General features: G+C 42.2%; 3 protein-coding genes across 4 annotated transcripts; all 3 read right to left on the bottom strand.

Moving 5' to 3' along the window:
• Nucleotides 1–1,207: 1,207 nt before the first annotated feature.
• Nucleotides 1,208–4,799, bottom strand: LOC117848912 (BI1-like protein). Its single transcript, XM_034730500.2, has 4 exons — nt 4,391–4,799; nt 2,030–2,143; nt 1,783–1,940; nt 1,208–1,665 (listed from the first exon to the last, which is right to left on the bottom strand). The coding sequence occupies exons 1-4, from the start codon at nt 4,698–4,700 to the stop codon at nt 1,453–1,455; spliced, it is 795 nt and encodes a 264-aa protein (XP_034586391.1). The 5' UTR covers nt 4,701–4,799; the 3' UTR covers nt 1,208–1,452.
• Nucleotides 4,800–8,769: 3,970 nt separating this feature from the next.
• LOC117847089 (uncharacterized) lies at nt 8,770–13,228 on the bottom strand. The gene is made up of 6 exons (XM_034728246.2): nt 12,951–13,228; nt 11,893–11,991; nt 11,410–11,817; nt 11,224–11,309; nt 9,364–9,772; nt 8,770–9,258 (listed from the first exon to the last, which is right to left on the bottom strand). The coding sequence occupies exons 2-6, from the start codon at nt 11,948–11,950 to the stop codon at nt 9,128–9,130; spliced, it is 1,092 nt and encodes a 363-aa protein (XP_034584137.1). The 5' UTR covers nt 11,951–11,991; nt 12,951–13,228; the 3' UTR covers nt 8,770–9,127.
• A 1,663-nt stretch (nt 13,229–14,891) lies between these two features.
• On the bottom strand, nt 14,892–25,029 carry LOC117848387 (probable manganese-transporting ATPase PDR2). 2 transcript variants are annotated; one of them, XM_034729770.2, is made up of 22 exons: nt 24,875–25,029; nt 24,509–24,792; nt 24,311–24,403; nt 24,031–24,233; nt 22,987–23,059; nt 22,738–22,910; nt 22,494–22,659; nt 21,684–21,788; nt 21,497–21,607; nt 21,330–21,416; nt 21,043–21,225; nt 20,920–20,970; nt 20,714–20,839; nt 20,522–20,601; nt 20,223–20,331; nt 19,176–19,304; nt 18,303–18,368; nt 18,127–18,198; nt 17,764–17,912; nt 17,259–17,370; nt 17,054–17,170; nt 14,892–16,318 (listed from the first exon to the last, which is right to left on the bottom strand). In XM_034729770.2, exons 2-22 carry the CDS (start codon nt 24,755–24,757, stop codon nt 15,257–15,259), a joined length of 3,516 nt encoding a protein of 1,171 aa, XP_034585661.1. In that variant the 5' UTR covers nt 24,758–24,792; nt 24,875–25,029; the 3' UTR covers nt 14,892–15,256. The 2 variants fall into 2 exon arrangements, with proteins under 2 accessions (XP_034585661.1, XP_034585660.1); XM_034729769.2 differs by having other exon boundaries at nt 24,311–24,792.
• Nucleotides 25,030–25,663: the final 634 nt, after the last annotated feature.

Genomic DNA, 25,663 nt, shown 5'->3' with positions numbered 1-25,663 from the left:
GCACGGGTGGCTGGGGATAGCCGCCGGCACGAGGGGAGGCGACGGGCGGACGGGCGGCTGGCCTGGCCACCCTGCCCTTTTTCCCGTTGGCCTAGCACGGGGGGCGGGGCCCCCAGGCGCCCGAGGTGATCGGCGCGCGGGCATGGGGAAAAGCCGGAAAGGTGCCGGGCCGCTCTCAATTTCCCCGCGATTGGGCGCACCGCGCCGCGCACAATTTCCCGCGGGGGACGCGATGGGTGAGGAACTAATCATCGTGATCCTGTTCGGACGGCCGGCCAACCAAGTGGTGGGATTTGGCTTCTCGAGGGAACGGAATTGCGCAAGTGTCCCAGGTGGATAGAGGTATAGCATAGCACACGCCGGTACGTCCCGCCTCCCGCGCGCGGCCGGGATGGGCGTGCGAGCGGCACGGGCTACGGCCTAAAAACGAGGAGTGTAGCAGGGCATAGCTGTCCCCCGTAGCCTGGTGTAACACAGGAATTGAGGCAGGATTTTGCTCTGCAAAATGAATAATGCTCGACAAGTCGATACCCTGGACACACGAAATGGCAAATCACCAGCCCACACCCACACACACCCACAAGACCGCAAGAAGAGCGCAAAAGCTTGTATGGGCGACGGCCCAACACTGCCAGCCCACGAAAACGTAGGCGTGGTCGGCATTTCCTCCTTTTTGTAAGTTCCCATTGTGCTCTCTTTACTACTGCTACATGTGTTGATTCGATGATTCACTGCATAATTGGATGCTGCAGCTAGCGCGAAACTCTCAGCATGTGCCATAGAAATTGAGGACTAAAAAATCTTTCCTTCCAGTACTCCAGCAGATTACCAATCCGATCCCTGGAACACACCTCCCTCTCACCCAAATGATGATCCTCTCACCCAAACGAAGGGGATTCATCCTATTCATGGGTATGACTTATGAGTTGTTTTGATAATCTGCAGTACCACTAGTTATAAAAACACAAAGAATTGTTATCGGTGAGGGAGAGAAAATGTATTGGTAAGGAGGAATAACTTGCTAGAGATACGTAACAAACGCGGTGTATTCTGGCATGTTTTTTCTTAAAAGGACTGTAAAACGCACATCGCGATTGTGTCCTTTGATGTGCAGGTTGCTTTGCCATCTTCGAGAGAGTTATGAACGTGGAGATAATTTCCACAAAGCGAAAAAAGAGAGCAAATTGCATGCACGGGCACAGAAGAGTGAAAAGACGGGCGGTGACAATTATTGGCAGAATGATAGCACAATCTTACGGTAACACGCACGTGACCGTGACGGTGTTAAAAGTAATCCAACTAAGAACTATACATACGTTGTACTTTGATTTCATCCTCTGACGATAGTCACAGACTCACAGGACTGTATACACATTACGGTTCAAAAGACCACGCAAGGGCCGACGCCCTGACCAGGTTCTCACAAGGTCCAGATCGTGCAGATGGAGCCCCCTAGTTGTCGGATTGCATGCTCCTGAGCATGTTCAGGATGGAAAGGAACAGGTTCAGGATGTCAAGGTAGAGCCCAACGGACGCCCAGATGTACTCGTCATAAGTGTGGCGCTTGATCAAGTTCTCGGTGTCGTACAGGATGAAGCCTGCGAACACCAAAGCTCCAAGCCCACCGAACAAAGCAACTGATACAGGTCCCAATGGGAAGAAAATCTGCAACATGGCGTTCCACAGAACAAACAGCTATCACAAGCAGTGGATTGCTCGAGTGGTAACATAAAAGTATTTGTGAACAGAGTGCATTCTTTTAGAGCTTATCATAGGCATTACCTGAAGAAAGCTTGTTAGGACAAGGATAGTAAGAGCAGAAGACAGAATAGGCCCCAGGTATCCAAATTCCTTGCCCTTCTTTGAAGCCCAGAAAGCATATGCAGTCAAAGAAGCAACCACACCGGCAGTCAATACTAAAGCCTCTAGAACAATTTTTCCTGCAACAAGTAAATGATTGTTAAACAAAAACCACAATGAGCATCTTCTACCGAAAAAGAATCAAACTATTTCAAGAAAAGTAACAAACCTTGAGTGTTAGCACAGGCCACACCAATGCTGAAGCTCAAGCACAAAGTGAACAGACCCAGGAAAACAAAATTGTGTGGGTGTTTGTGCTGATAATGATACAATGGGATCATCACTGCAGACAATATCAGAAAGGTAGTTAGTGACTTAAAACCTATCTGCTAACAGAAAATAACAATCATGGCTGCTCAGATTTTCTCAAAAGAGAAGGGTATATTTTGGTGTACTAAGAGGATACAGCAACGCTGGCTAAGATAGACAATAACACAAGTAAAAAATAGACCCAAAAGACTTATTGCATCTCTGGTCCAATAATCTGGTCCAATAATTGAGACTGATATTGATTCCTCCTTAATCCACAGATAAAATCTACTCATTTAATTATCCAAGCATTCTCCTATGCCTGTTTATCTGGCAAACAGCAACGCACAAACCCTACAATTGAGCTAGATAACAAGAACCCTCAATTTGCTGCTGAAAGCATAGTCAAGCAATAAATTGTACTACCCCATTTTCATTTACTTGACACCGTTGACTTTGACTGATCAAGCTTTGCTGTTACTTCACCATAAAAGTCAATAGCTTCGAATGCATATTGGTAGAATAACTTTTGATTACAGGTCAACTTAAGACCAATTTTATGCTACATAAAGGAACATTTTATAATTTGTTATTGGTCAACAACCTTGATCAAAGTCAAGTTCAAGCAAACAAAAATGGAGGAATACGTGTACACCCAGCACACAAGAGCTGTTCCCCTACCTCTCCCTCAAAACTCCAGACAACTCTACTCTCTAGTTTGTGAACTATAAGAGAGTAAGGTAGTACGGGAAAAGTTTTGGATAATTCCTTGAAACTGGCAAATGGAAACTCAGTTTCATGCCTCCTTTGCAAAATGTTTAGTACATAAGTCAGTTTTGGTTACTCTTATCTTCTCATATTCTCAAATCATTCCCCAACTCAAATTCCACCATTAAACCAATTCCTACATTATCTTGACAGAGCTGGGGCCATCCACCTTTACACCAAATCAATAGCATAAGTCAGAGAAAGCTTCGGACAACTATGTATCTCTCTTATTCCAATTTATATTTGTATTGCATCATCAGCAACACGGCCATGGTATCACAACACGTCATCAGCACAATAACACTCCCAGACTTCCCCACAACTGCATACAAATTGCTAGATGAAGGCAATGAACCGGGAAACTTAAGTGAGACCATTATCGTGTTATAACATGTTGCAACATTATAGTCGAGTTGAAGATGATCAAGACAAATATCGAATTGGAACAAGACAAATAGGTAGCAATGTCAAGCTCTCTCAACTTTGTTATGCATTTGGCATCTCTTAATGTTGTAACATGGGTTTAACATGCAGAGAGTTTAACTGCACTAAAGCTCATCGGACGCGTCACGCGTGTGGCTCCCTTATTCATTTTACACAGCAAACCTCTCCAGCTCCTAACATCAAGGAGGTACAATTGCACATGCAGTGGCAAGTGCACAATATAGTTGAGAGAAATTTTAGGACTACAACACATTTCTACTGTCTCAATTTAATCTTCCTTTGATAATTGAAAATATTATCACAAGTTCAACAAAACGTCATCAGCACAATAACGCTCACATAGGCTTGTTAGTAACTTGATGCAACACATGTTAGACCCGGTAAGTTACTATGAAGCCTCAATGAGATCATTTGCTCAGAACATATTGCGATATTGTGATCAAGTTGCCCAGGAATAAATGCTCAACAGTAGAAAGATTAAATTGGAACAATTGACAAGGGAAACAGTCCGATTTCCCAACTAAATCACGCAATTGGCATATGTAAAGCATCCTATAGAATTCATAAATAACATGGCACTAGAGTACGGAATTAGACCTAACAAGCCAATTGACCCTAAGAAACCTAGTTAAGGTAAGTGTCCACACATCTATAATATCTATACATCCCCAACTAACTGCAATTAACTTTAAGTCATGTAGCATGAATTGCAAAGCAAAAGGACATTTCGGGAGGTATATTTCTAGTTAAGGAATTGGGGGAGAAAACACCAATTAACTTTTGTAAAGCATGTGACATGAATTCAAGCTTGTATTAACTACATCCTAGATCCAGATCCGAAGAGCTATACGATCTAGATCCAAACAGCTATTCGTCGTAACTAACAAGGGAACGTGATAGGAACACAGCATCGACATGTCTGAATCTGGATTCAACCAACGCATCAAACCAATCGCCGATCAGTTTTGTTCGAGCGACGCCTCACCCTAATCAACCGTCAACCGATATCAGGAACCAGAATATCCTCACACCAAGCACAGCAAACCCGGGCGTGAGCACGGGGGCTTACGGATGAAGGGCAGGACGGCGAGCACGAGCGCGAGGCCCGCGGAGTCGGAGAGCGTGGCGTTGAGGGTGGGGTGGAGGACGGTGAGTGCGGAGACGGCGGTGGTGAGGAGCAGCTGCGCGGCGAGGATGCCGTAGACCTTGCGGACGAAGCCCCAGCGGAGGGCGCTCTCCCCGCGCGAGATCCCGGGGTACAGAGTCTCCCCGGTTCCGGCCTCCAGGTCCACCTCCGAGGCCTCCACCTTCTCCTTCATCTCCGGCGCGCGGCGGTACCCCGCCGGCGCGAGCGGCTGCATCTCCGACACCGACGCCATCTCCCTCTCTCTCGCTCTCAGACGGGATGAGGGTCGGGAGAATGGGGAAATTTCGCTCGAGACGCGGGTTGCGCGTCGCTGCGGAAGGGGAGGACTTGTAGGGGCGGCCGGCTGGTGAGATTTGTAGATTTGCTACGGGGACTCGTGAATCCTGCCAAACTTATCCTCGCCCGCTGAAAGGTGGGGCCAAATCGGGCGGATGGGGTGGGCGGAGCACTCAAAAACTCGTGCCACGGTGGGCGGGGCACTCAAAAACTCTGATCATAATTTTTTCTAAGAAAATATTGAGTCATAAATGAACTATGGTTGACTTCGTAACTAGTTTGGGATGTTTGGATACACCTGCTAAAGTTTAGCACATGTCGCATCGGATGTTTGATATTAATTAGGAGTATTAATATATGTTAATTACAAAACTAATTACACAGATGGAGTCTAATTCGTGAAACGAATCTATTAAGTCTAATTAGTCCATGATTTGACAATGTGGTGCTACAGTAACCATTTGCTAATGATGGATTAATTAGGCTTAATAGATTCGTCTCGCGAATTAGACTCCATCTGTGCAATTAGTTTTGTAATTAGCTCATGTTTAGTCCTCCTAATTAACATCCGAATATCTGATGTGACACTGCTAAAGTTTAGTATCTGGTATCCAAACACCCATTTACTGTCTTACCAGAGCCTGCTCAGATGTGCTATTGTTGAAGTTTCGCAACCGTTAGATTTTAGCACTTCCACTCATTTTCACTCCCATTTGAAGATGTTTCTCATCGATAGAGCTGAAGTTTATGAAATATAGCTTTTGTCCTTTTATCTCCTCACCTCCTCCCTTTTTGTCTTTTCACAAGCCATTAGTATCCGTTAGCTCCTCTCTAGCAACTAATACTTTTGCATCTTTTAACCCTCCCATTAACTTTCCTGTTACGGGATCAAACAGGTCTTAAGATGGTACTTTGATATCCTTTACCTATAAGTTGATTGACTCAGGTAATAATTGTCGTGGGACCTTTTTTCATTTTCTCAAAGAAATATACTCTAAACTAAGACCTTATGGTTCTGCTTAGTAGCTAACGACACCCTACCACGGCGTCGTTATTTTCATGAGCTAAGTAATACCTATTCTCATCTTCCCTCCGTATCGAAGTATTTATTGTTGTTGACTTTTTCTCACAACGTTTGACCATCCGTCTTATTCAAAAAATTATTGCAAACATACGTAAAAATAAATCATTATAAAAATACCATCAAAATAAGCCACAAATAAAATAAATGATATCCCTTCGTTCCAAATTGTAGTTCGTTTTACCTTTTCTATAGACATAGAATATATCTATGTGCATAGCAAATATTATGCACCTAGAAATACCAAAACGACGTATAGTTTGGAACGGAGGAGTACTTACATAATTTTTGAATAAGATGAATGTTGTGACTAAAAATTAACAGTGACAAATATTTTAATACGGAGGTAGTACTGATTAGTTCTTTTTTTTTTCTTACTTTGATGCAACTCCGCTATCTCACCCTGAAGATAACCATCTTTGTAGGTATGTTGGACTCACGCTTTTTTATGTTGCCTTTTTTGATTATTAAATATATCATATGGTAAAGGTAGACCTGATAGAAAATATTCAGTATTAGCAGGGCATTTTTAGGCTAGTATTTATGAATTTTGTGCCATATATTTTTGCAACTCTCGTAAAACACAATTCTTCAAAGCACTCAAAAAAAGAAAAACTACAGAAAAAACATAAAAAGTAGTTCCTCCGTCCCAAATTTACAATTTGTTTTAGCTTTTCTAGATACATTATTTTTGGTATGTATCTGGACATCTAGATGTATATAAAAACTATGTAGCTAGAAAAGCTAAAATGAATAATAATTTGATGCGGAGGGAGTAGTTGAATATATATTGAATCCAACCGACTCAAGTTCTTTTTGCACGGAAAAGGATTGGGTTCAGGACTGTTTGGTTCCACTTACTTATTTTTAGGGGTTAAAAGTTGTTTATTTGGAGGGACTAAACTTTAGACCCTGTTTGTTTCCCACCTCCTAAATTTTAGCTCATTTTTAGTCCATGGTCCAAAGCATGTTTGGTTCCACCTCCTAAAACTGACTAAAAGCAATAAATGTTGTGGCAAAATGATCATACTGCCCTTCCCCATGCCCCAGCTCCTTCTCTGCCTGCCCCTCCCCTCCTCCCGCTTCCCTACACACACGCACCCACCCAAGCCCTCTCACTGGCCCTGCCGGCGGCGGCCGGCACCCTCCTCTCGCCGGCGCCGCCCCCTCCCCTCCTCCCGCCGGCCCCCTCCCCTCTCTACTTCCCCCGGCCGCCGCCCCCTCCCCTCCTCGTCTTCCCCAACACCGCCCCCTCCCCTCCTCTTCTTCCCCAGCGCCGCCCCTACCCTCCAATCAAGGCCGCCGCACCCCTCCCCTCCTCCCGCTGGCCCCGCCCCCTCCCCTCCAATCCTGGCCGCCGCGCCCCTCCCCTCCTCTTCTTCCCCGGCACCGCCGCCCCCCTCCCGGTCCTCCCTTGCCCGGATCCGGCGGCAGCAAGGATTCGGCGGGGGAGCGCCCGACCGGCCCGTGCGGTGGCGCAAGGGAGCGGGGGCGGCGGATCTGGCGGGGGATGGCACGGCCGCCGGTGAGAGGCCGCGGGTACCGGCGTGGAGGAGGGAGGGAGCGGCGGTGGGGTCGGGGAGGGTGCGGTCGGGAGGAGGGTGCGGGGGCAGCGGCAATAAAGGAGGGGTAGTGGGAGTCCAGCACTGGTTTTAGGAGGGGGTGAAGGGACTAAAAGTTTTGAGCCTCTTAAAACTTTTTAGTCACTTTTTAGGAGGAGTGTTTGGCTCTTTAGTCACATTTTAGTCACTTTTTAGGAGCTAAAATTTTAGGAGGGTGGAAACAAACAGGGCCTTAGTTCTACCTGTTTGGTTCCATGAGCTAAACAACATTTAATGAGATAAAGAATGACTTGTTTGCCTCTAATCATTGCTATCCTCCCTTTTCTCCCTCCTTCAAGGCGGGCATTGAATGAGGGCAATGGGTGTCCAGTGCACTTTTAGCCCAAATAAGCAACTCAAAGTTGACTTGTGGACTAAATTTTAGTAGTTAAACTTTAGCTCAAATAAATAAGGATGCTTAACTCTTTAGGATCAAATCAAATAAGGATGCTTGGCTCTTTAGGATTAAAAGGACTAGAGTTTAGCAACCCCTCACGATCATATCGTATAAGAAGATACCCGACGAGCTAGATTTCCGTGGGGAGCTAGAGCTGTGGGCTGTGGCACTAGCGTTTAGGTAGGGCTCGCTGGAAGGCGTGCGGTCTGCGGTGGAACTGGTCGGGGCCGAGGACAGTAGACTTTTGGGGACAAATCACGAAGCTCCATTCTGAAGTAAACGCGTTACTGTTTTGGTTTGGCCGTGCGCACGGGAGATATGCCGGGTGGACGAGTCACCGAGCCACGGAGGGTTAAATCAAAGCGTCTGGGCTGACAGCTGAGGGGATTTTCACTGTCACTGTGTCACAACACAACTCACAACCTAGGTCTTGTTTAGGTCTTATTTAGTTCCCAAATTGGGAGTAGCAAAGTTTGCATTTTACCATAAATGGGCAACTGTAACATTTCGTTTGTATTTGTGAATTATTGTCCAAACATTGACTAATTAGACTCAAAAGATTCGTCTCGCAAAGTACAATAAAACTGTGCAATTAATTTTTAATTACATTTAGTACTCCATGCATGTACCGCAAATTTGATGTGATGGGAAATCTTCTTTTTACATAGTGCTAAAGTTGGGAAAAAGAGGGGAAAACAAGGCCCTAGCGACAGATACCATGCGTACAACACACGAAGCAGAGTTCGCAGCAAAGAAATACTGTTACTGCATTACGACAAGGTAGCATCTCATTTTCAAATCTCGGTGCACCTGCAAAATTACTAGGCCAAACTTCTTTCCTGTGCCCATGGAAGAAGCCTGCATAACATGTACAGATAATCGATGTTGATTCCCAGAAAAGAAATCAATATTGCGACGTGCCTCCAAAAGGTTAGTAGTCACAGTAGAAGCCTAGAATGACTTGTCTTTATTTTCCTTTCTGCATCAACCGATATTCATGCCATCATAAGTTTATTCAGCTGGTGATTTAGGGCATCAGCCTGGCAACATCACTTCATACATCATTCACATCCATCATAACAGAGTAGGGGACACAACATCAAATACACTAGGTAGCATACTAAACACCATACTACATAGACTGCTACCAAGCAGGCTCATTCACATCCATCATAACAGAGTAGGGGACACAACATCAAATACACTAGTAGCATACTAAACACCATACTACATAGACTGCTACCAAGCAGGCATAAACGAAAGCTGAAGCAGAGCTTTCAGTTTCGGTGGGCATAGAAGATTCATCAATTTGCTCGCAGCTCAGGGATCCCTGGCTCATCTCTCAGCTCAAACGTAACAGGATTGTTGTCCAGAAACGGGTACTCGTCAAGCTCATCATCAGTAGAAGAGTCTTCAGCGAGCTGTGCTTTATCACCTGCATGGGAAAGTGTAAGTTACATCCAAGTAGCTGAACATTTCAAAGACGTAAATTCTGCATATTGAAGAAACAGTAGAGAGATCACAAGACGTAAATTCTTACGTTCTTCTTGCACGTCCTTGTCCAACTTCTGAGGATAATTTCCTGTTAAGTGAGTGCCCTCAACCACATCCTTAGCCCATTCATGACACTTCTTGGTCTCTTCAACAGCGAATATTTTCAGTGGATTCTTAATCGCTTCATGCCTGCGTAGAGAAGGCCTCTCTTTCAGGATGGACTTCTCTTTGAGGGTGTTAGAAATATCCTGATGATCCTTCCGCCCTGAGAGGGTGTTTGACAAATCCTGAAGAGCCTTCCGCTCTTGAAGCCTAGGTTTCACAGATGACTTCAGTTGTTTGGCCGTTGGTGCATCAGCCCTCTTGCCTGAGGTAAAGAGACACCTAGTGTTGTCTGGGAGAATCTCTGGTTCCAGCTCCAGCTCTTTCACTTCTTCCGAAATATTGGCAACCTCCTGTAAATCATAAGGAGATGGATGATATCACATTTCTGGTATAATAATATATGGAGAAAAAGGGAGAAGAATGCAAAAAATGTTAGTTTGTGGAACATTACACTTTCAGTGCTATGTTGCTCACTTGCTTTAAAGTCTAAGTCTTTGAATGAATGATGTAGCGTATAAATGGAGTTATATATACAGGGAAAAATCATATGATTTATGCATATGTTTAAACAGTTGCCGAGCATTCTGTATGTGTCAACAACCACTGAAATACACTGAAGTCAGATATAGAATTTTGTCTCCCATTTGTTGTAAACTAAAGGAAAACGATAAGGAAAAGAAGCATAACTTAATTAGTGTTGCTGACATGGTGGAAGGCACAATTGTTATATTGAAGTATTCTGTTTCTGTAGAGTGCGAATGGATGACCAGGAGCGGGCCATAACTCAAACCGTATACAAATGATAACAAAAACACATGAGATGACCAAGAAATGACATAAATTAATGTTATTGAACTTCTACTGATGTGTAATATCATCCGCCATTAAGCTACATGGAGGACAGGGTTTTTAACCCTTAGAGAGGGCAGCATTATATAAAAATAGGCCAGGACCTCCAAGACACATATTACAATTTTAGTTAATACTAGCAGCAGTGTCATACCAAATGACAAGTAAAATGTGTAGGGCTTCTTCTGATGTCACGAGATATTATTAGGTGGCACAAAATGAAGAGAATACAATGGGAGAAGAGGTCCATATCTTGTGATGCAATACATATTCATAAATAACCAGTTTGCTTCAGTACTACTGACAATGGAAAAATTCCAACATCTAGAAACAGGATGTTTATACTTTATTCAAAGACACTTTACATTTCAGAATATGCTTCTTGATAAGTAAATCTTGTAAGTAAAGAGCCTAATTCCTACCGGCGAAATATAACAAGACCAAGCTTATAGTCTTACATGAAAGAAGGCATGATAGTTCCTTCACGCAAGACATGGATGAACCATTAAACCAAGCTTTTCTAATCGATTTATCAAACCAATTTTAGGAAGCATAAGTGAAGAACAGTTTAAATTCACTGCCACAAGTATCTATTTATTGCTTGTGGTTAATGAAACACAATAGCCCAAACTATTACCTAAAGCATTATGTTGATACTGAAAGCTAGGCGATAAATGATTTTACTGGCTTAACCCATAACTCCATCTGTCCAAGAACCACTGTATCAGTTGTCAAGGAGAAATAAGCAACCAAATGGCAAGAAGATAGACTTTTCCAATTCCCTATTTAAGAACAACATGTTTCATTTTCCTGATTGCGATTGTGCACTGTCATAGTCTTATAGAAACAGACATGACTCTTTTGAAAGTGAATACTGTTAAAATCAATGGTAAAGTAATTGGACCTTAAGAAAACTTGCATGAATTATGAAATATTATGCCGGGCCACATACCTTAGCTGGAAACATCACAGGATCAAATACCACATCTGACCAGCCATTGAATGCTGACATAACTTTCACCACTTTCTTCTGGACACCTATATAACAAGCACAGTCAGCCATATGCAACTATATAGAAAAAACTACCACCTGTGTATGAAGAAACAAAAAGAGCAATCATCAGACTTAAGTTCTTACGTTTGTCTTGCATATCCTTATCCAACTTCTGAGAATCATTTCCTGTAAAGTTAGTGCCCTCCACCCCATCTTTAGCCCATTCATGACACTTCTTGGTCTCTTCATCAGCAAAAACATTGACTGGGTTCTTAATTGCTTCATGGCTACCAAGAGCTGGTTTCTGTTTCAGGATGGACCTCTCTTTGAGGGTGTTAGACACATTGTGAAGAGCAGGTCTCTCTTTCAGGATGGACCTGTCTTTGAGGGTGAACTTATCTTTCAGGATGGACCTTTCTTTGACGGCGGACCTGTTATTTAAAGCAGTGCCTTTAGGAATGTTAGACACATCCTGAAGAGCCTTCCGCTCCTGAAGCACAGGTTTCGCTGATGGCTTCAGTGGTTTGGCACTTGGTGCCTCAGCCCTCTTGCCTGAACATGTGGATCAAACAAGTTGGTTATATGTGGAAATGTCACAAATCAGCTCTCAGGAGAAAACAGACTCACCTTTATGTATCTGCATATTCTCATTAAGCAGAACAGCTGCTGGAGTTTGGAAAGCCATAACCGAACAGAAAGGTTTCTTTTTCTACCTTGAAGGCCAAACTGCAGTTCAATTGTTTGATGAAGGAAAAATAATCAGAATAAGGAAATCGTAGAAAGCAACTTCGATAAACTATTGTGTTCTATAGAAGATGAAAAAAAAATCCAGAGGCATGCTAAGCTGGCGCTAAACTGCTAAATTTAAGATAGACTGAAAACTGTAAACAAACTAAGTCACAACAAAAGTATATAATCCGCAGGGACAGGGTTGAAGGCATCAGTGGCAGTGTTGCGCTATGCAGATGCTAATTTAAGATAGACAGGAAATTGTGAAGGAACTATCACAGCAAAAGTACTTAATCGATGACAACAGGGGTGAAGGTACCGGTGGCAGAGTTGCACTATGCAGGTGCTAATTTAAGATAGACTGAAAATTATAAATGAACTAAATCACAGAAAAAGTACACAATTGGCAGAGACAGGAGGAGGAGGAACAGGCAGCAAAGTTACGTTTTCATTTTACAGCAATAGATTTTGGAATTTGATGTAACCAAAGTATAAACTGGTGGCAGAGAAATTTAGAAGGATCATGTAATAGACTTCGCACTGGAAAATCCTTACAGGTTAGCACCAGGCCTGGATCAGCCCCTAGATTAGTGCAAGCTCTAGCCCAAGAACACCAAAACACACGTGTCATCTAGGAGGCCAAGCAAGATCACAGAGAGGCTTTACATAAGCAGCCAATTCCTAACTGTGATAGGATTAGCAAATACAGGACGCAACTCAACTAGAATCCTCTAGCACAACAAGCCGCGCTGAAATCTTGGCCCCGAGCGCCCCAAGAAGGGAGCCAGTATATCTAGAAATAGCGAAATAAGAGCTAATAGATCCTAAAACGGGGGCATCCCATCCCTAACTCGCGCGATTATACATGAACAGGACGGGACATCGTGGCAACGTTAGGGTTTCGACTTGGTTGCTCACACCAAAGCATGGAGGGAGAAAAAGAAATCAGTACAAACCTAAATCGATGCGAGCCAAGAAGCGGCTGGGTTTACCAGCGCCGGGGAAAACCAATCCCCCGGATTACTCAACTCAACTCCGCTCCGCTCCGGGGCGCAGCAGCAGGGAGGACGCGCGCGAGGAGAGAAGGGACGAGCCCGCGGCGGCAGTTGGTGTTCGCTGTCTTGCCAAGGCCCGGCGTGCGTGGGAGTTGTTACTGGCGGTACGGTACCTCGGAGTCGGGAGGATTTGGGGGCGGAGAGAAGACAGAGGGAGGTTTGGAGGAAGAAAAGGGGAGGCAACGGTCGGATTTTCGGGTCGGTGGGTGCTTGCCGTTCGCATAAAGGCCGAAATATCCGTTGCGGCCCAGCCCATCGGTGGAATCCGTTCAGTCCGTTTCGCCCGTCGATGGGCCCAGATCCTATCCTAGGCCCGCGGAAAGCGTTTCCTATACGGTTTTATTTTTTTTGATAGGTGCCTTATATTTGCTTGATATAAAAGGAAAACAATAGTAGGTACAAACGAAGGACAACTCGACACAAAATGATATTAAAAAATAAAATTACACCGAAGATCTTTCTGGTCGTCTTCCACTGGAGCTTAAAAAATATACTGGAAAGGTGGAAAGGCAGCAAGGGAAAGTGACACATGCAAACACCCTTACCGTACAAGACTTTGAACCACTTGCTCCTAACAACGAGATCTAAAAACCATTGAAAAAACATCTGCTGGGGGAACATCCCAAGCAACACAGGCTTGCAATCCATCACCACCGAAATAGAGGGTTGAAGAAATCAGATCTTATCGCAGAACAAACCGAAATAAGAGGTCAAAGTCACCACAATAAAAGACAACCAATTACATCTCCTCATTGACACACCAACTGCAAAGATCTGAAGAGAACCTACCGATCTGGCAGAACCAACTCTCACTGGCCCTTCGACGATGCTAGATCAAACATCGTCGAGGTAGAGAAAGGTCGAAGAGACCTTATTCCAAAACGTCATCGTCGACACCACCTCGTCGATATCGCCTAGAGAACCAACCTTAGATGAAAAGACCTAAAAAAACTAATATGTGAAGAGAACATATCCCCGCTCCTCCACCTACCGGCGAGGCCGCCGGAGGGACAGAGGAGGGGGATCGAGGTGGCGGTGAAGAGAAGGGTGTGGCGGCGGCGATTAGGGCGGACTCCAAATGCTTTCTCCTTTAATGAAAATTCCTATACGGTTTTTGACGTCCTGTCTTGCTGCTTAAAGCGGGTCGTGCTCAGACTGAGCAGCTCAGTGATTATTTGAACATTTCGGAAGTCTCCGTATTTGATTAAATCTTTCATCGAATAAATAATCATACGTGAAACGAAGTGAACAATGTGATGTACTTCCATTTTGCGCCAAGAAAAAAAATCATTCTTCTATCTTAACAGAGCAGAAAAAAGGGATTCCAAAGGAGAATCCATGATATCGAGCAATTTGCTATAGTGGATCACATAACCAAGCTCCAAGCCTTTCAAGTTTCAAGTAGACGAGCACGCGCAACTGCTTAGAGTAAGTATAATAAAGGGCTGTAAGCTAGCTGAATGCTGACGTGGAGGAGAGAGAAGAGGTGAGAGAGGAGAAGCGGACTACAAGCTTACAGCCGACTTGGGCACAGGAACCAAGAAACTTTGTGAGAATGACTTGTGGATCATGTATTAATGGTGAAGAGCTAACCATTGTACAAGTGGGCTAGGAAAAGGCTGAGAGAAATCTTACAGCCCGCTTGCTAGCTGCATTATTAAACTTGCTCTTATGCGAGTTCGCACTGCAGTATGCAACCAATCAATCCACTACCGTGCTGTCTGCAACCAATCAATCCACTACCGTGCTGTCTGCTGGCACTTGCCTTCAAAACAGATCTTCACAAAGGAAACTTTCTTGTGCCCATGAAAGAGATCTTGCATACAAGTTTGGGACAATCGATACTGCGATGTGCCTCAAATGGGCTAGTAATATCAGCGCTTTAACAGTAAAAGCCTAACACATGTTATCTGTATTTTGCATTGTACATCAACCAATATTCATGCCATCTAATATTTGCATACACATATATAGTACCTGAAATTTCTGATCCTGACAAGTATGTAAAGTGCTGACCCTGTATCCTCCTATCTTTAGGGCCTACACACTCAAAATTCCCCTAAGCTACAGATTAGATTGCAGCTATGCCAAAATATGATCAGTTGACTAGTCACTAGTGACAAGATTGGTGCCTGGTAAGAAATGGCCATTTAGGGGTAAAGGATAAAGAATGAATTGTGCAGAGAACCAATAAGGAAGAGAAAACTCTAGTCGTGCTTTTTCTCCAGGTTTGCAACTGCCTGTTTCTGACGCTTCTCCCATGCTGGCATCTTCCCTGGGAACGCCCATCGTAGAAGCCGCTCCCATCCGTAGCAACCGCAGAACATAAGCATTGCCCACAGCATCAGTTTGCCCCTCATTCCTTCTGGCAAGGGTTCCAGTTTCATGTAGTCATTCAGATCCCTGAACATATCCGACGTGATAACTGTGAAGAAAGCAACCGCTCCGTACAAAGCATACTTGAAGGGCTTGTTCTCGGAGATGCTCTGGTTGAATGGATGGCCCATGTAGTTTACAGCAAAGGTTGCCACCTGGATCATCATGTTCACCATATATGAAACTGTGTTCACAAGGTTTGGATGGAAGTCCGAGTCAGGCTCAATGCATTCCTCCGGCATGTGCTTGGATGCTTCATTGACGGCTGTGATCAGGAAGAGTATGTGCATGGCAAACTGGCCAAGAATGGAGAGCAACACATATGCACAGAATATGTTAGGGTGAGGCCGCTCTGCGGACAGCGTTTGAAGTGGCCGAGCATGGGAGATGAAGAGGAAGAAGGCTGCAGTGAAAACACCACTTATTGTAGCCTGAACATCGCCGAGTTTGACACCATCCAGGTACATGACACTGAGAACGTATGCTGTTGCAAGGCAGTTGAGTCCAAGAATCTTGAACATTTGAAGTGTGGTGACTAGGGTGCTTCTCCCCTGGCGGATGATGTCAAGAGTGGGAGCAACAGAGGCATGCTTTGCTGTGAAAGGTGAAGCCATAGAAGCATCCCCAAGCTTCACAATTGGTGCCGAACGGCCATCACTTTCATCATTCATTTCATCCAACATCTTCTGCAGCTTTTCTCGCTGCCTCTCAGCAGCAGTCAAGGGGCGGCTGCTCGATGCTTTAGCGGGACTGTTAGTTGCTGGAGTCACTTGTGATGATGCTTCATTAGCAGCCTTCTGTTTTTTCAACTTCCCAGATTTACTTTCAGCTTTGGATTTTGAGTCGGCTTTCTGAACTGGTTCAGCATTCAAAAGAGCTATACCAACATGTGCCTGAAAGAATATCATGAAAGGAATGAGAAAAAATAACAGATTTCCATCAAATAATCTCATAAGGTGGATAAAAGGAGTGCTGCTTTCCAGTAAACAAATTCAAAGCGCCACTAGAAAAATAAAAGGCCTAACAAAATCATGTAGAAGATACAGTTGCCCCCAAGTTCACTATTACCGCATTTTAGTTATCACAGTATCCAACAATAAGAAAAGAACAAAACACCAGGGTAATATCGGTCAATCTGCATATTAGTATTCAAGTAACATGGACCTCTGCCACTCACATAAATATTACTGGCTCAAATTTCTTCCATAAGTGCTGCCATCCTTCCAGCATAAGCTATAATATATATAAGCCACCTCTTAATAAAATGTGTAAAGAACATTCAGTTACATTCTACTCCCTCCAGCCGGAAATACATGTTGTTCCGACCTAGGGATTTTGCTTATCACCAGTTCAACCATCCTGTCAAACATGACTCTTTTTTTCCGACCGGAGGTAATATACTAATATTACATAATCAGGTGGCAAGTATTACCATGATGCCATCTCAATAAAAACGAGAAAAATAAATGGAAGGAAAAAATTGTAGTGAAAACTGAAAAGTCTCTACACAATTTGGCATGGGTAACAACCAAAATATGTTGTTGTGTCAAATCAAGTCAGAGAAATTAAAAGTATTTTTTTCTATGTAAATTGAACAAAACTAAGTGGGATACAAGACAGGTAATCACCTGCTTCAGTGCACCAACATCATTGGTTCCATCTCCACACATCAGTGTCATCCTCCCAACACTTTTGAATGTAGTCAGTACAAGTTCTTTCTGTTCTGGAGCAACCCGTGCAAAAACCTAAAAGAACGACAATTAAAAGAACCGCTGAGCACGAAAATGAAAGCCTTCATATTCTGTACAGAGGAGGTAAACTGTGCACACATACCTTCACATAAGGAATAACCTGGAGAACAGCCTCAGTACTTTGTAGCATTTCAAAGCAGTCCCCATTAATGCAAAGGTCGTGTGATTCTGATAACACTGCGACCTCCGCAGCACTACAAAACATTATACAGGACATCAAACAGGACACAAGAAAACCATGACTGTATGTAGTTACAACACCAGTTGAGATCATAAACAACAGACTTAATATATCAACAATATTTCGGAGATATTAACACAAAAAAAACTATTTACTTGCAACTTGAGGAAAAGTTGAAGAATAATCATTTTATTGGACAAATGGACACAATTATCATCTTTCTAAAAAACTAGTTTCCAAGCCACAATGCTTGTGGCATAGTGGGTAATAAAGCAAGCAATATAATATCTGTTGAAGACTTGCACTGGAACAGGGTAAAGATTTGCAGGAAAGAAATGAGGTAAGAACTCAATAGAAAAGAACCAGTAAAGAACCATAATGCTAAAGACTGCATATTAACAGTTACCTGTAAGGAGCTCTATCAGTTTCATCTGGCGAAACCCACTCAAAACCACCAGTCTTTATCCGTGTCAAGATCAAAACAGGTTTGGAAGATATATGTACTTGGCTAGCAACATGGCAGGCAGTCAACGCTTGGTCTCCAGTGATCATGACCTAATAACATCAGGGAGCCAGTAAGTACATTAATCATATAAAACAGAAAATTGTCATTTACAATTCTTCACAGGTTGCTGCTATGAGTACAGTATGTTTGCAACCCTTGGGCACTACTTTGTATATATGTATCACATTACTGGCATGAAATCAAACTTCCAGTACAGTGAAATTTATTATCATAAATGGTTACAGGATAAATAGGAGGATATACCAAGTCATGGGAAGATTGTCCCAGTTCTTGTAAGACAGAACCAGAGTCGCTCCTTATAGGGCAATTGAAGACCTGAGTCCAACCCAACACAGCCACATAAGAAAAACATGTCAACTAACTTTAGTAACAGAGAATTTCAAAATAAAAAATTATGCATAAGAGGGAAAAGTTCATACCGCAAAACCCGCAAATGTTAGGTCGCTCTCTACTTGATCCCTTTCCAGATTTCTAGCTTCACTAACCTGTTATTCAAACACCAAGAGGTCACTCTAACCGGATACACTTTTCATAGAAAAATAGCTGTAAAATTCAAAGGTTAATAAGTTAAACGCAGGCAGATAATAAACTCTGTTTGAGAGTAATTTCAGGTAATATTTAATCAGTTAGCATCTCATAGAAAGACAAAAGAATATGAACGGATGCAAATAGCCATAAAGTCCCAAGGTACGTACAGGGGATAAACTCAATTTAAAGTCACTTAAGGCAAGCAGTCAATGAAATATGCTTTGTGAAATCTATCTTCTGGAGCCCAAGCCAGTGAACCACAAACCTTGGGAAATGTATTTTATTTCGAAATGTACCATTATCTGGCCTTTCGAGAATAAATTAGCTCAATGTGACGGATATCTTGTACAAGAGTCAAACATATCAAATGCATAAAATAGGATAATTTTGAAATCGGATGATGATGTATTTCCTATTAATGTATATCCCATTTTGCACAGCGACAATTATTTTAACAGCTACCTTTTCAACTAGCCAATCAGCATTATCAAAGTTATTAATAGAAAAACATAGGGCTCCAATTTCCAGTAAGTAATAATTGCTTCTCATCTAGCCACAAGCTGCGCGCAAGTGGAGCATCATTGGATTATCACAAAAGCACAACGCTGGGAAAGTTGAAATTTGGACGATCCCTTTGCATCAATTAATCAATAAGTTTTTTGCTTTGTTCTCGCCCAGGAAATTTATGGAAGTACACTGACAAAATAATAATAGAACAGTAGGGAATGGCTACAGGCAAATGACATGATAAAACAGAAACTTACAGGCATCTCAGGAAGCAGTTTATATGCAAGAGCCAAGACTCGAGAACCCTGCCGCGTGTATTTCTTGTATGTCTCCACATAGGCAGCAGGTAAATCAACTAATCTCTCTTGGATGGTCTCTGGTGCACCCTGAAGATCACAAAGTATAAGACACATAGATATCTAGAAAAAAGAAGACCAAATCAATCAAGATATGGAAAAAGGTATTGACAGTAATCTCATAGCATCCTCAACCACAGAAAAAATGACTGACTAGTTCTTATGGGCCAACTAAAAATTAATTCATATCATGGTTGATTTCTGAATTATAAAACTCAAGAAATATTGTGATTTTACATTTTTGCCAGCTACAATATTTTCCCTGTTAAAAGAAAGGTACTGCTCAGAACTATTGAATGACAGCACAGCTATTCTAACGTAGAGTGATTCAACAGTAGTTTTAAATGGAGCATTGGTTGTATCACTAGTTCACTCAGGTGCCTATGCCAAAACAACTTTTAGTTTTGGTTAAATTCTAGAGAATGATTTCCTTTAGTTAGTTGAAATAAGAGGGGGGGTCCCATTGGAGTTTCTACACAAGCAAATAAATAAAAGTATATATAAAACATAGTTACTCTAATAGAGAATACAGTCAATTTGACATAAGCCTTTTCAAAGACTGCTTCGAACTGTGGGTGACCAAGGTGAACTCAGCTTTGAACTCTAAACAGATCAGGTGGATAATCCTTAGGGAGTGTCCTGATGAAGATTTCCACCCTTTTCCATTCAAACGATATGGAATAAAGATGTCTTAACCTCCAACGGTAATATTCAATGTATCAAAACCCTATGAAGATCATTTTGGTTCTCTTTTCTCCAAGATACAGGTGGCTTGGAACAATAGAGAATACCATATATTATTATTATGTTACAATTATGATCACATTTACATCAAGGCAAAAAGATACAGGTTCGGAAACATCCCAAATAGGAAGCCTATATTAACAAGTTGTTAACAATTCATGTCACACCTTGAGACAAATTTGATTGGATCTCAGAATTCTTTACCTTAATGAAAGCATAAAACTTATCCTGAATACGGACGACAACAGACATTCTCTTCAAGTGAGAAGCAAAATGGAACCTGTGCACAATCTGTACAGGTTGACCACCTGGCCTGCAACAAAGAGAACACGAATTAACACATAAATGTAATATCTAATGCTTGCAGTGGAGCAAGGAAAGGAGTAATAACCGCCCAAGATATTCTTTCTTGGTGATAAAACAATGACATTGAAATCCATGAACATCAGGTTCACTCAATCATAAGCTCACTTGCACACATATTCATGCATATGACAGCTTACTTTTTAGACATGGCCTTCTCATCAGATGTGTAGATCCAGTCTATGCCCTTTATAGCAGCCTTTTCAAGGGGATCGCCAACCTTTATTAAGGTGCAAGATACCATCAATCAAAAAGGAATATACTTTCATGGTTACTAGATTATACTTCACACCTTCATGTAAGCAGTAAGTTATGAGCTAATTGCACCATACCAGTTTGTTGTCAACAAATACCAACGCATGGCAACTGGAAAGCACTTCTTGTGTTCGGAGGGGCAGCTTATTTGCATCAGATATTAGCTCATCATCACCTTCCAAAGTAACAATACCTTGGAACTCCTGAAAAATAGGGTTGGTCAGCTTTCGAACCCCCCCTCATATTGGCTTAAATAAGGAAATAAACTAAGCACATAACTTACCATATCATCTGATGTCAGAGTCCCCGTCTTGTCGAAGCAGCATATGTCAACCTGATCAAAGAGAACTCTTAAAAGCTTGTAAAGAAAGAAGAAACAGTGACTTGGTAAGGTTTCCTTACTAACCTTCCCAGCAAATGGTATTCTGAATGGCTCTGTGCAGAAAATACCACGCCGAGCTAATGCAATTAAAGATGTGTTGACTGCTATGGAGAGCTCCATTGGCAGTTCAGGGGGTATCACAGAAGTAATAATCAACGAACAACTCAATAAAAGTTTGTATCTGCTCCTTGTCGGGTCCTCCAGTCCCTATACACAAGATAAAACGATAGTTTAATATAAGACAAGAAGAGGCAATGAATGGTAGGATAAAAACAATGATTCACTGTATAGATAGTGGTTTCTGGTTTCACCTTCATAAGCACGTAACCAGACGCGATAATTGCAAAGAAGAGCAAAAAGAGTATAAACAAGCCACTTTCCTTGTTGTTTGCAGTAACCTGTTATGTCATTAAATGTGAGTGTCAGAATTTCATGCCTTCATACAAGTTAATTTCATTACTGAAGAAAAGGATGTTACCCTCTCAGTTGAAAATAAGATAGTCCTCATCAATTTCCCTTGGCTAGTCTCAAATCCAGTTCTCAATACAAAGGCTACGCAGCCACCATCAGGTGCTCGAAGATTTACACTCTGTACAAAGTAAAAAAATGTCAGAAATGGTAGAAATCTATTGGGCACAGATAGCTGGCATAGGAGAAGTATCTACCTTATCTGCAGTGTGTTGCAATATCTTAGTGCCACCAAATAGGATATGGTTCTTATCCCGCTTTATAGATAGCATTTCCTCAGGACCACGGCCAGCAATTGAAACCTATCAGTAGATGTATGATCAGAGCCTATATTATATAGTTAAGGCACAAGAATAGGAGCAGGGAAGTTAGACAATAGAGTTTTGGAAATAACAAAGAAAATGTATTTTGAAGCACATTGTTAATTTCATCCGTTTCTAGCCAGAATGACTGAACTATTAACTACAGATAGCAAAATCAATTGAATTTAAAAATGGCTTTGTTCTAACACTAAAAACACCAGGTAATTCCAGCCATTCTGATGATATCCCAACCATTGTGGTAGCTTTGTGACAATCCATATGTAGTCTCCTCCTAAGGTGGGCAGTAAGGGCAACATAAAAATATTGCTTAGAAACTAACATATATCTTCTTCATCAAGTAACACTTTTTTAAAAATTTGAGTTCTAAATTTTATTGCTGAATCCAGTGTACTTATATCCTTGGAACAGATGCTCTCCAGTAACTTGGTTGACAATTTTATGAGTTACATGTAAAGCATTGATTTTTTGGTTTAATATGCAAGCAAACTTGTTGACTGTTGTAAAGTATTTAAACAGAATGTGCAACACAAGAAAGGCATACTGTAATAGTCCAGTAAATGACTCTTCACAAACTAGAACCACATCCACATTGGAATTTTAAAAATTAGAGTTGAAAGTGCAAATTATCCAAGACGAAACGAGATTTTTCTAATTAACTACATCCAAGGGAAAACGAAAGAAAACCTTCCACTGTGGAGTAGATTCTCCTGTAAGAATAGCTTCATTTACTATTGCAGACCCAGCTAACAATAGCATATCTGCTGGTACAGATCTATCTTCACCACTAGTTGAGCGGCCTATTGACACAATATCTCCAGGTAGTAGTTCAGTTCCAGGGATTTTAACCCATCTGAAGAAAGAACTCACAATTAGGATGGTATATATATGCTGAAACAGATAAGCATTCAATCAAATGAAGGAGCCATACTTTCCACATCTATAGGTCAACACAATCTGATTATCAACTTTCACACGTCTTAGCTCAGTCAATGTCTTCAGTCTATTCTTTGCCATAGTAGACTCAAACAGGAAAAGCATGAAAAGTGTAAACAAACTGTAGTACCAATACGCATCCAGGCACCAAAGAGCAATGCAGAAAACCTGTATAAAGAAGCTCAATGTCATCAAAGATATATAAGTGGGTAAAATAATAAGTATAGAGATACAAGAAAGTAACCTGGAAAACAAAAAATGGTTCCATGATTTGCTCCTTCATTAATTTCTGAAATGTGGGCTGCGGATACTCAAATCTAGAAAGGAAAAATAAATATTGTTAGCCATTGCTGTTAAACAGATGAATGTATTGTAAAAGCTTCCATATTTGCAAACCTATTATGTTCAATTTGATGCAAATGTCACTAGTATATTGGTTGTTTGATACATACATAATCAGAAGCGCCCACGTCCACAGTCCATAATTAAAATTCCCTAGACACCTAGCATGTTCTCACTTTGGTTCTACTAAGAGATCATCTCTGCAGCATAGATCCTTTGCATTCCATTCCTTATAATATGGACTTAAAACAGTTACATGTTGCAGATATTACCATATAATACTCCCTCTGGTGTCCAGAATCACAAATACATGCCATTTTGGCAATAGCACGGTCTCCAAAATACATTGACCACTAAATTAGAATATATTGTACTTATTTATAAAATCCAATAAGATTGTAACATTGTCAGTGCCCTTTCCATTACACAGATGATTTCAAGATTCCAATCTAAATACTAGGAATATTAATAGCCAAAATATTCAAATGTTTGATGGTAAGTTTGTGCAAAAAGACAAGTACTTGTGATTGGATGAAGTATGATACAATTCAATATAGTAACAAGTTATGTTGGCATATCCATGTATGCACAAATCCCTTCAGCTACTCATTTAAAGCTAGTCCACAATTGGTTCAAGTCTATCTACTTCGGATGATATGAGATATGAATGTGCATTGCAGGTCAGCAATATTCCTCCATGCTCATGATGGATTCCCCATAAGTTTGAGTTGTGAATTTCCTTAAGGTGTAGTGCTGGATGGAGCAAATTTTATCTCCAATTGCACACGTTTAAAACATTAAACTAGAGTCCCCTACCATCTTAAACTACACTTGTGTTTCTCATGTTTGGTATATGTGATCATCGATTATGCAACTACCAGTTAAAAGCTCTCTAGCTAAACTACTGAAAGCCCAGTATGAAATAGGGAGCAAAGATGCATCTTACATGTTTCTACCCCACTTGTCCACAGCAGTGTTAATCTTGGCCTCAGTTCCAAAACCAGTGCCCTTGGCATAATTGCCAATCGGCTCCTTCGTTGGGTACCGGAGTTTTAAAAAGTTATCTTTCTCCGCCGAAAAGATGAACCTCTGCTTCCGGAAGTCAAAGTAAATCTCCTCTGTCTCTCCTGCAGCTGAAGACGAGGCCACCTGAACAGACACCCAATCAACAAGCTTAGTAACAGAAGTTCTCAGCCACCACCAGCTCTAAGCAACGTTGCACTCACATTTTTCTGAATGTGCAGGGGCACAATCTCCTTGGACCCAGAGAACTTTGCAGGAGTCACCTTGCACGCATTAGCCGCATGGATATCATTGACCTGCACCATCACCAAGCTAAGTCGTTCATACCTAAAATCTAAAGCGCCCAAACAGATACGGATAATGCTGGCTAGATGGGTTTGGGAGCATGTGAGACAACTCGCCTTGGAGTACCCGACGAAGGCCCGGAAGTCGACGGACCAGGCGGTGAAGAGGAAGGCGAGGATGTGGGCGGTGGAGAGCGCGGCGAGGACGATGAGCGCGTCAGTGAAGTCGAGCGCAGGGACGGCGAGCAGCAACCAGAGCGCGTAAAGCGCGAGGAAGGGCCAGAAGTCGAGGCGCGACGCCCAGTACCGCCGCCGCAGTAGGTCCACGCCCTGCACCGACTTGCCGTTGACCTCGAACCGCGCCATGCCGGCGCCGCGGCCGCCCGGATCGGGGGAGAGCGCTGCGGAGGCGCGGGGACTCTCAGATCGGGTCCGGATGTGGATCAGACAGGTGACACGGTTGGAGATTTGGGAAGGGTTTACCGACTCGGCTCGACGGGGTCCGATCGGCAGCGGCGGGCCGCGAGCGGCGGCGGCGGCGGCGGACGCGACCGACGGAGGGCTTTGTCGCCGCTGCTGCTTCGCTGCGCGTCTCTGCTCTGCGGCTCGTCCTCAACCTGGCGTTGCAAGTGGTTTTACGGTGCGGAATCCCACGTCGATCTGAATTCTCGAGACTTTTCTTTTTCTTTTCCTTTCGTAATTTAAGCAAAGTTTGTGCCAGCCAAACAGATGGTAGACAAACTGAACTGTTTGGAGATGCAAAAGTTAAAAAGGAATAACTCATCGATTTACCTATTTTTTTTATCCCTCAACCCTAGGATTTTTTAGGTTAGTCTCAACGGGAGTTTCATCAGTATTAATTTCTATATCATATTAGCAATTTTGCTGATTTAGCAAGATTTTTATGTGGAGAGAAATGATATAATTTTATGAAACGAGAGAGAAGTTTTATCCCTATAAAATTGTGCATTGAGACTGACCTTAGCGTGGGTACCTCAACTTTCAATTTTGTTTATTTTTCCCTTAACTGGTCGAAGCAGTTTTAAGACAGAAATTTCTTGTCATTGATGACGTGGTTTATATGAATTTATATAAAATTTATGAAACCTCTTTATAATAGATTTATTGGATGTTTGGAGAGCTTGTTTTCGCGAGCCCTGCTTATTTTCTTGTGGGAGAATTCCTCTTATCCCAAAATATGTCTAGATTTTTTTAGAAAAAACTTATGAAGATGTTTGAGTTTTTTACACATTTAAATTTTAAAAAATTACT

This window comes from Setaria viridis, chromosome 3, assembly GCF_005286985.2.
Source record: "Setaria viridis chromosome 3, Setaria_viridis_v4.0, whole genome shotgun sequence".
NCBI lineage: Eukaryota > Viridiplantae > Streptophyta > Magnoliopsida > Poales > Poaceae > Setaria > Setaria viridis.
This window is presented reverse-complemented; position numbering and strand designations above follow the sequence as displayed.

Coding starts and splice junctions, on each gene's coding strand:
- LOC117847089 (XM_034728246.2), bottom strand. CDS start 11,950: ATGGCTTTCCAAACTCCAGCAGCTGTTCTGCTTAATGAGAATATGCAG. Junction 11,818..11,892: donor GAATATGCAGATACATAAAG/GTGAGTCTGTTT, acceptor CCACATGTTCAG/GCAAGAGGGCTGAGGCACCA. Junction 11,310..11,409: donor TAAGGATATGCAAGACAAAC/GTAAGAACTTAA, acceptor CTTGTTATATAG/GTGTCCAGAAGAAAGTGGTG.
- LOC117848912 (XM_034730500.2), bottom strand. CDS start 4,700: ATGGCGTCGGTGTCGGAGATGCAGCCGCTCGCGCCGGCGGGGTACCGC. Junction 2,144..4,390: donor CGCCGTCCTGCCCTTCATCC/GTAAGCCCCCGT, acceptor TATTGTCTGCAG/TGATGATCCCATTGTATCAT. Junction 1,666..1,782: donor TCCTAACAAGCTTTCTTCAG/GTAATGCCTATG, acceptor GCCATGTTGCAG/ATTTTCTTCCCATTGGGACC.
- LOC117848387 (XM_034729769.2), bottom strand. CDS start 24,757: ATGGCGCGGTTCGAGGTCAACGGCAAGTCGGTGCAGGGCGTGGACCTA. Junction 21,608..21,683: donor TGCAACACACTGCAGATAAG/GTAGATACTTCT, acceptor TACTTTGTACAG/AGTGTAAATCTTCGAGCACC. Junction 21,226..21,329: donor CTGGTTACGTGCTTATGAAG/GTGAAACCAGAA, acceptor TCTTGTGTATAG/GGACTGGAGGACCCGACAAG.